Here is a 12,921-nt window from a genome sequence, read left to right as displayed (position 1 = left end):
TGGGAGGAACTAGGAGATTTTGTAGCAAAAGGCAGTGCATCCATGGTATATTGTCCTGGAAAAAAGGGCATAAATGTCATGCATGTGACTGTTTGGTAACAAAACTTGGCTAACTTGTGAAAGTGATAATGTACAAGAATATTTTGCTTTTGCAGCCAGCAGTTTAAAGCCAGCTTTAAAGCTATGCAAAGAAATTTAGCATTAGACCAGGCTTAAGGCATACTGGCAAGTATGGTTGTACAACTGTTATTAAATTTAAGAGTTGACAGTCCTCTTGTTGCCACTACTGGAGTATTTTGCCCTCAAGGTGAACAGTGCAGCAGCAGTGTGCCTGTACTTGCAGAGGGAGCCTGCACTGCATCTGTCACTGATACTCTGCCAGCAGGTGAAGGGGTGGTGTTGATGGGCTGCAGTTCAGCGAGTTGTTCATATGGCTTCTAGAGTGGTTAGAGATGTTAAAAGTTCAGCAAGTGCACCAGGGCTCCAAGACAGAGGAAGCTAAATGAAAATGCCTCTGTGATTGCTAACTGAACAGCTGAGATCTTTCCTGGAAGGAATGCTTTGTGGAAGCCAACCCAGATCACATTGTTAGCTTTATATCTCTTTTCTCCCCCATTAGAGAGATGGAGGGGGAAAAGACAGGTTTCTAGATGTGACTGGAAATATGTACCAACTCATACCCATACGTCTTTAAGCCCTATTCTCTTGTAGGTTTTATCTTGATGATTTGCAGTTCTTGCCAATTATCCAGATTATATTAAAATAATTTCTTTGTGAAGGCTTTCACCTGAAAAGCAGCATAAAGAAGGATAGAAATACTAAAATAACAGTGAGGAGAAAGTGAGAGATGAATAGAATGATTTGGTTTTATCAACTATAGTTGCGTAATGCAGTTAATGAAGAAATTCAGACACTGTTGCTTTTTAGCAGATCTCTAGCAGGCAAGACAGAAGAGTGCTTTGAGAATTCAAGGCTATAATTTGACTTGCTTGAGATGACAGTCTGGGCCGGTGGCTTTAGAGAGGGCTTGTATCTGCAGTGTTCCCTGTGAAATTAGGGAGGAGCTGGCAGCAAGGCTCCTGCAGGGAATGCCAGGTCGCACGGTGCTCATGGCAAATATGCATATAAGGTAGTTGGCATTCCCACAGCAGCGCCTCTGCCTGCTTCGGATCAGCTGATGTTTTGCTGTTCCCTCCGATACAGTGACCTGGACCTAGAGCTTGACATTAGGAAAGGGCAGTTGGCCTCCATCTACACCAAGGGGGATTGAGGCGAAGCAGAAATTGGAAAGACCTGTGCATGTGAAGCTGGGGCGCATGCAAGACACCATTCCCCCTACCCACGCTGCCCGTTCCTTCTCTTGGTGTAGATTTTGGCATTCACTGCAGTCTTTGTTGTTTCAGGTTGGAAGTTGAGTCCTGTGGTTGGAGCGGTGTACGGCCCTGAGTTATATGCAGGTAGAGCTTAAGTAGACACTTCCACTTCTGCCATTTAACTGCAGTGGTGTTTGTTTCTGTTCTTAATCTGCTGTTTCCTTATAACCTTTTTACGGTTTTGTTTTTTATTCTTTTTTAAATTAAATTAGCATCCAGCTTTCAAGCAGATGTCTCGTTGGGCAATGACGCCGCAGTGCCCCTGTCAGGAAGGGGGGGTATTAACACTTACATTCCTTTAATCAGTAAGTAGCCCCCGATGGCCCCTGTAATGTTACTGTGCTTGAGTTAATGATGACCTGTCACCCTTCTTCTCTCCAGTCTGTATAATATATACTTGAAAGGATGGGTCTCGCTGGGAATGAGTTTACCTTGAGCCAAAGTATAGTGTGCAGTTGCTGTAACTTGTTCATCTGCAGTGTCTTGCTGTACTGCTGAATGGGTCCTTCTGAATGACAAGGAGGTTGCAGAACAAGGGGAGGGTGTGTGTGAGGAATAGTCCATTCCCTTGCTCCCCTCCCTGTATTGAAATCAAAGAAACCAAACAGACAAATCCCTAAAGTACATATTATACAATCTGCTGAACCACGGGTCTGCAGGGACTCTAGTGGCATGCACCTGGATGCATGCGGGGTTGGGTTTGTGCCCTGGGACTCGTTCCCTCTCAGTATCTGTTTATGACGTGTTTGCAGATGCCTCTGAGGTTTTACAAAGTTTCATCAGGAGCCAATTTACTTCAGTTTAAAGCATAATAATAGAGGCATCACTATATGTGGTGCCAGTTATTGGTCACACTTGTTAAATGAAGGTGGGCTCTCAGTAAACTGGCACTTTATGGGAAATTGCTGCTGCTGTTATATGGGCTATCTTGTCTTTCAGGCTTTAAAATGAACATACAGAGGATTGGGTGGCAAAGAGTGGGAGGGGAAAGGAGGGAAGAGACTAATGTAAGTTGGTTGACTTTAAGGGCCTCTTGATGAATTATTTTAAAGAGCCTCTGCAGTTTTGGAAGAACTGCGTGCTGTATTGATAGTAACTCCCCATGCTTCTCAGACTCTAACCAGACTGCATGGCAGTGTCAAAAGGTGGGGGGATTTGAGCCCTGTTGGGGTGGGTAAGGCATGCCAAAACATTAACCTCTTGCATGCCAAACCTCTCTGCAACCCTTCTTCCCTCAAAAGCCATCGTGTAGCAGGAAGTATGTATGGGATGCTTGCTGGGTTATAAGCATGTCCTTCTGCAGGACTGATGCCAAATGTCCCACTGCTGTGGAGCTGTTGTGTCACTTTGTTTGAAGCAGGTGGTTGTTCTCTGGGGCAGAGCTTGTATCCTTTTCACCTTCCACCTTGTCTATCTTCACAGTTCCAGGCTTCCCCTATCCAACAGCAGCCACCACAGCCGCCGCATTTCGGGGCGCCCATCTGAGGGGCCGAGGAAGGACAGTGTATGGGGCAGTGCGGGCAGTACCTCCCACGGCCATCCCTGCCTACCCAGGGTAAGCACTGGTCACAAGAGCAGAGTGCTCTGCACAGCCGTGTCAAATAGCTAATCGGTTAACAAAAAACCCTAAAATTGTCTGGATGGTGAGAGTCAAGGTCTTGCTAGTGCCAGAGCATTCTGCACATGATGGCATCCACTGGGGGCAAATCTAAATTTTTCTGTGTTAAGTACTTGACTGAAACAATTTTCAGTACTTGCAACAGCTTAAATTGCTGATGAGTTCCTTCTCATAATTTCTCAATTTGTCTGTATATGGTATTTGTCATCCACTGACCCAATATGTTATAGTGCTGCCGAGAAGGACACAAAGAGAAGATCTAAAATTCCCAAAAAAGTTCTGCTCTTTGTACCCCATTTGTGTTTCCATATTCAGGAATGAGGAATATTATCCATTACCTTCATGCCTCACCATCTGGCAGTAGGATACAGAAGAGCCAGTTACCCACAATGGATTTGCTTTCTTTGTTGGAGACAGTTTAAAAAGGTTTAAAACAAAGATTAATCAAGTCCATTAATTTAAAGCTGGGAGCGTTTCGGATGTAGAGAGAATGATAATGCAATGAAGCAATGGCTAATGTGTGGCCTTAGCATTCTTTGCCCTCAGATTTTCACTAGTAATGCAGTGCAAAAAATGTTGTTAAAAAAGAGTATTCTGCTGTTTAAAAGTAGAGGGAACTAGGTCTGTATGTGAGTTTTGTTTTGGGTTTTTGTTGGTTTGTTTAAATGTGGTGGAATGACAGAAAAATCAGCAAATCTCTTCCAAACTGTCTTTTTTTTGTTTGTTTTGTTTGATTTTGAGGATGCTTTAATCATATTGTCTCAAGTTCTACTTGGCATATTTTCCAGGCAATGTTCTCAGAAAGAACAGGAGTAGAAACGAATCCTCCTACACAGAGATGTGGGCTGACCCTTCTTTTCCTTTACACTAGGCCCAAAAGGGAAGAAAAAAAAGCATAACTCTTTTATTAAGAAGGAAAGTGGAATCCATACACATCAGTGCAGGGAGCTGGCCTGATATATGCTGGATAAGCTTACAATAGCTTCTGTAGCAGATTAAATGATGACAGCTACTGTGACCCTTTTAGAGTCTAGTCTGATACTTAAAGTGGAGCTTCAGGAAGCAAGCTGCAGTGCTCATGTATCTGTCTAGCTTTGCTCTTTGGCAATTTTGGCAATGTTTGTATTTAATTCACCAGAAGACTTTAAATGAAACCTCTTGTCTAAACATTGGTCTTCTGAACAGAGTGTTTCTTCTGGGTTTTCAAATCCACTTTTTTGCCACCACTCCTGGTTTACATTTTCTATCCTCTAACCGTAGCCTCTGACCTGCAACTTGTCTGTCTATTGCTCTAAAAATGGCCCAGTCCAATTGTACTGGGGAGTGCTCCACAGTGAAACAAAGCGGCAAAGCTGAGCTAAGTGCTACTGTCCAGCAGAATATAAAATATTTGCACCAGGGAGGGGGAATATGCTTTTCATCCCTGGGAGTAACAGCTAGAGCATTCCTAGCCAGAGGCTGTCATGAGTGGGGCACTGGGAGGGCCTTGTCTTTGATGTAAATCCAGCCTGAGTCCAATGTAAAAGGTTTATTTTCATTTGAAATATGGGCCAGGCTCAATGATTAGCCCTTCCAAATACTGTCTCATGTCTGTGTTTACTGGTATTAAACTGAACTTTTCTGACCCTGCTGACTTATCCCATGTCTTCATGGGCAGCATACTACCTGGTAAACATTTCCAGGGCACCGGTAAGCAAGGCAGATTCACAGAGGCACAGAACTGTCCCTAGTCCCAAGCACTGGGATGTAATTAACTGCTGCTGGTGTTTTTTGTCATCACAGTCTGAATTTCTACGAGATTTGATTCCTAGTGGAATAATACAAAATGTGCTATTCAATTCCATGTTGCAGTAACCTGTAGGACAGCCACCGCTCTGTGTGGGCACTGTTGACCTCCGTGGGGTCAGGGACAGGCACACGTTCCTGACATCTTGTCCTCCACCGTTTACTTTCTTCCTGGCCAGTGGAAAGATGACACCATAAGATCAGTCAGCAACATGAAGGCATAGTGAGTAATGTGGAAGAAGACAGTAAAGTAAAGCTGCAGGTTAACTCAAACCTGATAGAAGGAATTGGTTTTCCCAAACCTTAGTGGTGTTTAAGTTACAGAACTTAATGGTATCACTGCATTTGAGAGCTTAGCAGAATTTAAAAAATACAGAATGTAGATTAATAAAAGCTTGTTGGTATTGCCATACTGGATCAGACCTAAGCACCATCCAGGTTAGAGTAAGTTTTGACAGTGTCAAATGCTAAACCAGAGGAAGGTGCAAGAAATCATAGTTCTTAATAGTTTTAATATTTATTTCAAGAACTCAAGATTTGCTAATGCATATGTGGAATGCCCGTACTTATGCATGGCCATGGTTGTTTATCCAGAGAAGGGTTTTGATACCTCAGAAAACAACTGCTTAGTCTATTGTAGGTGAGTTAGATAGTCACCTAAACCTGACTTTGAACACTAATGCAACCTCCAGTTTTAACTGAGGTGCCACTTGGTAGAAATAAGGAGACATTATAACCTCTGATACAAAGCACAAGTAAAAACTGTTCTGGAATATTGCCCTCATTTGTAGCAGCCATGTTTTTTAAATGAGAATGCTAACAAATAACACTTCAAAAGCTGTAAGAATCTAGACAGTCTGAAAAAAAACTCACCTATTGTAAAACTCTCAAAGTTAAAAAAACTTGATAAATTTTATTTCTGAAACTATAGGTTAGTCATTGACTTGTGCATGATCATTAAGTATCTATATGAGGAATAGACTTGCCATAGTAAAGAATAATTTAATCTAGGAATGTAAATATATATGAGATTCACTGATTTGAAGCCATAGTAGGTAAAAGACTAGATACGGGGCGGCAGAGAGCTTTGAGGCTTTAAAGTGGTTTTTTTCGTTCCTTTTCCAGTACAGTCAGCTGTTGGTGCACCTAAATGATATGCTGGCTACTTTACAAAACCAGCCTGTTTCTTTTTCCCTTGGATGTGTTTTAGCCCAGCTAGTAGGCTTTTTACAGATTGCACCAAGATTTGACTGGCTGCCAGATTGTTTTATACTTCTGGTCAAGCTACCTAACCAGAATGTGGGTCTCAGATGAAGGAATTCTCTGGTTTTGCTAGCATTAAGAATCACAAATATGGATATTCTACCATATAAATAAACCTTGCTAAATTTCAGCCCTTGAAGTTGATGTCAGTCAAATCCTAACAAAAGCAGAGTTGGAGGATTCACTTGTGTGTTTGGATCCAGGTAGTCTTACTCTTACCTGTTATTAGTATTCATTGCAGTTTTCTCTAGAGAGCTGAGGCTAGCATCTCTTGCTGATAGAAATAGTGGCCTGATCCAATGTGGTAATGCTTATGTTCATCCAACTGATTGTGTTTGGAATAACTGTTAAAACTGCTAACCTGTTCTTAAACCAAGTCACTTCCTCTGTCGTGCGTTTGCCTTTCCTGCAGGAGCAGGTGGAGTATCACTGCTAAAACACTCCTGGTCCTAGATAGAGAACCCAGCAATGTAAGTCACTGCCCCAGGAGCCAAACTCTTTGTTATGTGGTTGTAAAAGTTTAGCTTCAACAAACATGATCTTATGGCCTGCTTCTCCCTGCTGAAGTGGCTCCCCTCTTCCTCTAACAAGGGTCTCTATCTTCATACCTGCTCCCAGCGCTCTTGGAGATTACAGTAACTTTGTCCATTGGGAATGGAGTGTACTTTTCCTGGGGAAGGCAGCAAGACTAAATTATTCAAGCAGTAGCTAACACAGCAAGATTTTTTTTTTGTTTTATTTTTTTAGTAATAGCATGCAGAATTTTGGCAAGATCTGCTGGGCTTTTTTTGTGTGTGTGTGCCTTACAATAGGTGGGTGTCTGAGGATGGCAGGCTCTTGGCAGCATTTCACATTCCATCTGATGAGTAAAAAATGATAGTCAAAAGAATAGCTAGTGTTCCATACCTTCTTTTTCCTTAATGCTATGGGGAAGTCATGCACATCAGATCCATGAACATCACAGATGGTGGGGCTAATGCTTTTTAAAGCCTTGAGCGAGTTTGTGTGGAGCTCTTCCGAGGACAAAGCTGGAGGAAATTCCTCAGTATGTGAAGCACACGCTGAACTCAAATGGGTGGGGGGCATCCCCTCTCTTCCTTCCTCATCCTTCCCCAACCCCTGTCCCCAGAGTGAGCTGTGTAGTCTTATGCTAGTGAATGCTCTGGTAAGAGCAGCTATTTGTGAACGCCAGGCTCTGTTTAACAGTTTTTGTGCTTGAAGTTCTGAGAGAAACAAAACTATGGCTTAAAGCAGAAAAAGCACCGTCCCATGGAAACCCTTCCAGTTGCTCCTCTCTGCTATGGAATAAGTCATTACTGCCAGGGACTCCCACTGCACCTTTCAATTTTCGGATCTTGGACAAGTCACCTAACCTTTTTAGCTCATTATCTCTGCTTGTGAAAGCAATGCATTGTGGGTATTTTTGGTTTTTTCTTTTCAATTACATTTCTCTGTGTTTACTTTGATCAGAATTGATTGACTTGTTTTCCTGAGGTGTTGCATCGGTTCTTTAAGATGCTGAATAATAATACTTTGCATGCTTGTGTGATCAGCCAAATCTTATCGCATGTCTAATGTGCAGGGTAAAAGCAGGTGATGTATGGATGACAGAAACAAAAGTCATGCAGCCCTGTGAAGCCTGAAAAATGTAATCAGGCACAAGTTTCTGAACCACACTTCCTGACGTAGGTGACTCCAGGCCCTGTGGGATGCCTTCTGTGAAGGGCTCCTCAATTTCACAAGCCCACTTCATGAAGCCAATGTTTCCATATGTTTTAGGGGGTAACTAAAATCATTCCAGGAGAATAACCAGAGTGGAGGTTTCTAAACCCTTGTGTCTCTCTTCAGGACATCAGATCTTTTGAGTCAATATTTACTGTACAAGATGGTGGTTCCCCTCCGTCTCTCCTTTGCATACTGTCTCCCCCTCTGCCCACCCCTTCCCCCTTTGCATGCCATGGAAGATGACTTGGAGCCATGCGTGCGCACACACGTTCTCTTGCTGATTTGCTCCTGCCAAAAGCCCAGGTTGTGGATTCATACATCACCTGCCTGTGTAAAACGCATGTGCATGCTGCCGTCCTCAATAACCGGAATGTGTTTTCTGTTCTTTTGTTTTTTGTTTGTTTGTTTTTTTTTTGTTTTGTTTTTTTGTTTTTGTGTGGATTTTCTGCAGTGTGGTTTACCAGGACGGATTTTACGGTGCTGACCTCTATGTAAGTACACACACTGGAGCCTACTTTGTCCCCAACCCCTGACAAGCCAGCCTTTTTTTGTTTTCTTTTCTTTTTCTTTTGGTTTGTTCGTTTGGTTTGGTTTTTTAAATATCATTTACTTTAATTTTCTTCTTCCTTGTGGATATATATATTTATATATTTAGGAATGCAAGCATGCTTCTCTGTCACTGCGCTTGCCCCTGGGTGCAAGACCTAAGCCTTTGGGTTTCCTGATCATTGCCAGGGTCAGTTTATTGGGTGTCCTGTCCCCCACATGCATACTGGTACTAATCAACCTGAGAGATGATTAGCAAATTAAAATTTCTCTCAACACTTCTCTCATTTACATAATTTGGATATAAAAATAACAGGACTGGTTTAGCCTCAGACCTTCCCTTTCCTTCTCCCCCTCTTCCCTCCCCTTTCTCTTCCCTCTTGGGGCCCTTTTGGGTTTGATATGTATAGCCCACATTACACTGAACAAGTTGTATGTTTAAAAATGTTCATGTGCCACTGGGATGTGGAGATTATCCCTTTGGAGAAGACAATGGGACTGATTAAAAATGGAGGCTGAGATGCTAGAGTGAAAACTGACATCTCATTTTGCTGGTAGGAATGGCACCTAGATAGGCTAGGTTCTCTCACCTCTGCAGGGAATTGTAAAGTACAAATATGTGGAGATGTTTGATTACAAGAGTCAGCAGCCTCCTCCTGTTTGGGAATTAGCTGTTATACCACGGGAGACTTTGTCCTGTCATAGTCTTTGTCCTACCCAGTCAGTCTGTATTGCAAATCTCAAGGGAGGCTGTGTGTACATAGGTGGGATGTGGATGGAGTTATTTGAACTGTCCAGTGAGAAAAGTGCTTTCCTCTTCAAGGGAGAGCTGTTGCAGAGCAGGAATATGGTAGGAACTTGCTTTTCAAAGCCAAAATGTTCAGTTGACACTGCAACTCATAGCCTGCCTGGCTTTATCAGAGTTCCCAAATGTGGCATTGTAGGTCATAGCTCTCTGGAGCTGGGAAGTTTTGTATAGTTTGGGTAGTGGCACAATTGTCAGCACGAATTTCACAGTCCTGCTCCTTTGAAGGTGCTATTCCTGACATTTATAAAGAGGACCCTGGGGTTTGACTCAGGATAATGGATGGAACTAGCTTTTGGATTTTGTTGGCTTATATGGAGGATCAAGTTCTGGACAGGTGCTTTTTCCAGCCCAGGTACAGCTGTTGGAAGATGTGCTCTCTGAGATAGAGAGAACTGCATGCATTTCTTCACTCTTCCATATACTGTCATGTGTGCAGTCCTTTAAAGATGGATCTGCCTAGTCAAGTGTTTCTTCATAAAGCTGTGTTGAGGACTACAGACGGTTCTGTGTTTTCCTGCCTCACTCCTAAAACACTACCTTTACAGACACTGACTTTGCTATGGCACGTAACCAAGAAAATGAGTGGTGCTTAGTGCCTCTCCCACAGAGCATAGCATATAAAAGGCTGCCATGTTGAAAGGGTAGTCTGGCCAGGGTTACTCCCTGTTTTTGAGAAAGCTCCTTCAGAGCTTTTGTTGGGGAGGAAAGGCTCATATAACATGTAAGGACAGAAGTTTCAGCAGTGAAGAACACCTGGAACCACTTGGTGCTGCAGAGCAGTATCACCAGCATAACACAAAGCCAAACTCCTAGGTCAGGTTAGAACCATGAGGTGGATTTCTGATGACTTCGCTGTTGGTGGCAGTGGTGTCAATGTCAGAAAGCAGGATGATGGAAGAGAGGACTGCATCAAGGTAGATGGTGGTACTTTTTCCTATGTTATTGCTGGTCAGAGCCCTCCAATGGAGCTCAGGAAAAAGTTATCATTATCTGAACTTGAAATTGCCCTTCCAAACAATTTGCTTGGCACGGGTGGAATGACTTCAGTGTCCCTGTGTCTCACTGATTTGTGCTTTTCACTGCAGTGCTTCCATCCCTCTGGTTGCTGTAATAGGTTTACCCAGATTCTGGAAGGTATGGCAGAGGAGACTTCAGTTAGGAATGGGGGGAAGTTAAATCGAGGTTCTCTTAAGACTTCTGAGTCCATAGGGTTGTGGAAAGGAGCTGAGCTGGCAGGGAGCAGTTAATGGTAGGCGAGATGAAAGGGAAGTGTCCCAAGTTTGGGCTGCTTTTTCTGCATATATGCTATGCACCGATTTCTCATTTTCCTCCTCCTCCTTTTCCTCACTCCTTTTTTCTTTCCTGGGGCAACCATCCTGCTAGCCATTTCTTCTGTGAAGAAGGCATTCCATCTGTTGTTGGATGCGTCCCACTCTGGCAAGACACCTGAATTGATAAAACAACCTGCCCCAGGATGCAGAGGGCTTCATTTCGGATCATAAGAAAGGTTATCTTTCTTCTACAATGGGGTCAATCTGGGTGGTGGGGGGGAAACCCAAACAAACCCACCTGTGCGAAGACTGCTCCTGCCTGTGAAAAGCGTGCTTGCATCCACTGGAAAGAAAAGGCTGGTGAGCCCCGCTGTGGGCTGTTTGTATGATTGTTTCTTTCCACAGCTGTGTTTTTTTGAACTGCTCTTCCTGTGTTCTGTTATAGAATAGTCTTACAGGAACCAATCATTAGCGCTAAAATACCTCAGGTAGGAGTGCCAGTGTGACCTGCCAACCAATCAGATTGTGGATTGCAGTGGAAAAAACTGAATTATACTAACCATTCCAGCACCACATTAGAGATGGGAACAGAGGCTTTTTTAGAGCAGCGCAGACTCACGTGTGAGCCAAGCCCCCGCTGTGGCAGGGTGGCGTGTGTCCAGATTTCATACCAAGTGGCATTTCACTCAAAATAAAAAAAAACAACCAAAAACCAACCAAAAACTAAAAACCAACAAAACTTTAATTCAGTGGAAAGGTTAACAAGGTCATGCTTGTCCCATTACCATGTAGAAGCACCTGCTGCAATGGACACCGTTGTCCTGTCACCTCTTCTAATTCATTCATGCTCATTCCTGGTGCACGTATGCCACCCTTCTAATACAGAAATACCAGAAGCGGTTCTAGCCCTTTCTGCTTCTTAACTTCTGTTGTATGGAACTGTGGGGGTGGAGAAGACACATCTGAGAGATGACAAATAAAAGACCCTGAAAGTGGGCTTGCTGCCTAAACCTGGCAAGCAGTGAAATGTACCTGACTGGTACCATGAGTTCCATATTTCTCTGGGGTTATGGACACACTTGTGTCCTAGGGGCAGAAAGGCTCTATGGAGTAAAGAGGGCAGTGACATACTTTGTGTGCCCTTCTAAGGCAGGAAGGGAAAAAGAAAAGGGAGATTTATACCACACTGGCATGGTAAGCTGTAGTTTTGGATTTCCTCGTGCTCTTGTTGGATTGATCACCTGATATGGACTTGAAGAGTGGAGGAGGAGATGTACTTGAGCTGAACTGCATAAAATGCTAATATATTTTCATTAACATACTCAGTAATTGGAATGCTGCTTTAGTTGGGATTGCAGCTTCCTGTATATGTTGTTTTCCCATGTTTGTCTTATTTTGGAAGATATAAGACAATACTGAAAAAGCTGCCATCTAATGTTAAAGAAGGAATTTAAAGTAAAATATTGCTTTGTTGATGAGCCAAGGACAATAACATCAGAGAAGAGTAATTTTAAATTTGAGCTTTTGTTCATACCCAAGCAATACAGCTGTTGGACAGTTCAGCTCTGTAGGCTCAAGCACTACACGGGGAAAGGGATCCAGCGTAGCCCCAGCAAGACTGGAATGCCAGATTAGACAGAGAACTTGAATCAAGATAAGCAGCATTTAGGCTCGTGTTCATTTCTCTCACATGGTCCCCAGACAATCCAAAAGCCTGTACCAAAAAGGGCTAATCTTAATTTGCCCAGTCCTTTTGCTTGTTTTTAATGCCCACTGAAAATGCATAAGCCTTCTCACTAGTTCCCATTCCCTTATGGAGGCAGTAATTAAACTGTCCCATTGATAGAAACATCTCTGACATAACATCTTCACAAGAAGCTCAGCCACACTTACTTCTTTTGAGATGAGACTAAAGATTTTTAAAAACGGAACCTGTATGGGTAACTTGTCCCTATGGAATCAAATAGGTGGAGTGGGAGTTTGCATGGCTGTCCTAAGTTTCAGGCACTATGCCACTCAGTGGTTTCTTCTGTTGCAGTTTGGCTGTGGCACTGAAGGAATGTGTTGAAGCTGGCAAGGGCCTTTTTTTCTTTCTTTCTTTTTTTTTCTACTGTTTTTTTAATAATTCTTTCTTTCATTTGGAAACACATTTTTCCCTCTTTGTTGCTGTGGTTGCAGATGCTCTATGCTGTTATAATTTTTATTTACTGGAGTATCTGAAGTGGGTGGCACCAGAAATCACTGGGGGCTCTAGGACCTTGCAGATGAGCTCTGCACATCAGTTACAAGTTTTGTGTGAACAGGAATAGCAGGAGAAAATACCTGGTGCATTGGACAAGCTGAACAGGCTTTAGATGCATCTTTTGAATTATATAGGTGGATCCTGGGTTATGGAGAACAGGAGCACCAGCTGGGTAAGGCAAGCTGTACAATGCCTGCTCTGAACGGTCACAGAGCTTGGTGAAAGGATTTATGTAAAAACAAAGTATAGTTGCAACAGTTATTCCTCTTTCCTTCACCCTGTTTTTGGTG

General features: G+C 43.0%; 1 protein-coding gene across 17 annotated transcripts in view; it reads left to right on the top strand.

The window, feature by feature from the left end:
* Positions 1–12,921, top strand: part of RBFOX2 (RNA binding fox-1 homolog 2) — a 165,107-nt gene that overhangs the window by 146,908 nt on the left and 5,278 nt on the right. For 6 of the 17 annotated variants that reach the window (XM_068191118.1, XM_068191114.1, XM_068191125.1 and 3 more), the window contains 4 exons: positions 1,404–1,457; positions 1,586–1,678; positions 2,796–2,928; positions 10,835–10,877. In XM_068191118.1, coding sequence (XP_068047219.1) covers positions 1,404–1,457; positions 1,586–1,678; positions 2,796–2,928; positions 10,835–10,877 — 323 coding nt within the window. Of the gene's footprint in view, positions 1–1,403; positions 1,458–1,585; positions 1,679–2,795; positions 2,929–6,451; positions 6,510–8,215; positions 8,256–10,501; positions 10,626–10,834; positions 10,878–12,921 lie in introns of those variants that run through there. The other 11 variants (XM_068191126.1, XM_068191115.1, XM_068191117.1 and 8 more) reach the window with 9 other exon arrangements.

Source organism: Anomalospiza imberbis, chromosome 5 (assembly GCF_031753505.1).
Source record: "Anomalospiza imberbis isolate Cuckoo-Finch-1a 21T00152 chromosome 5, ASM3175350v1, whole genome shotgun sequence".
NCBI classification, from domain to species: domain Eukaryota; kingdom Metazoa; phylum Chordata; class Aves; order Passeriformes; family Viduidae; genus Anomalospiza; species Anomalospiza imberbis.
This window is presented reverse-complemented; position numbering and strand designations above follow the sequence as displayed.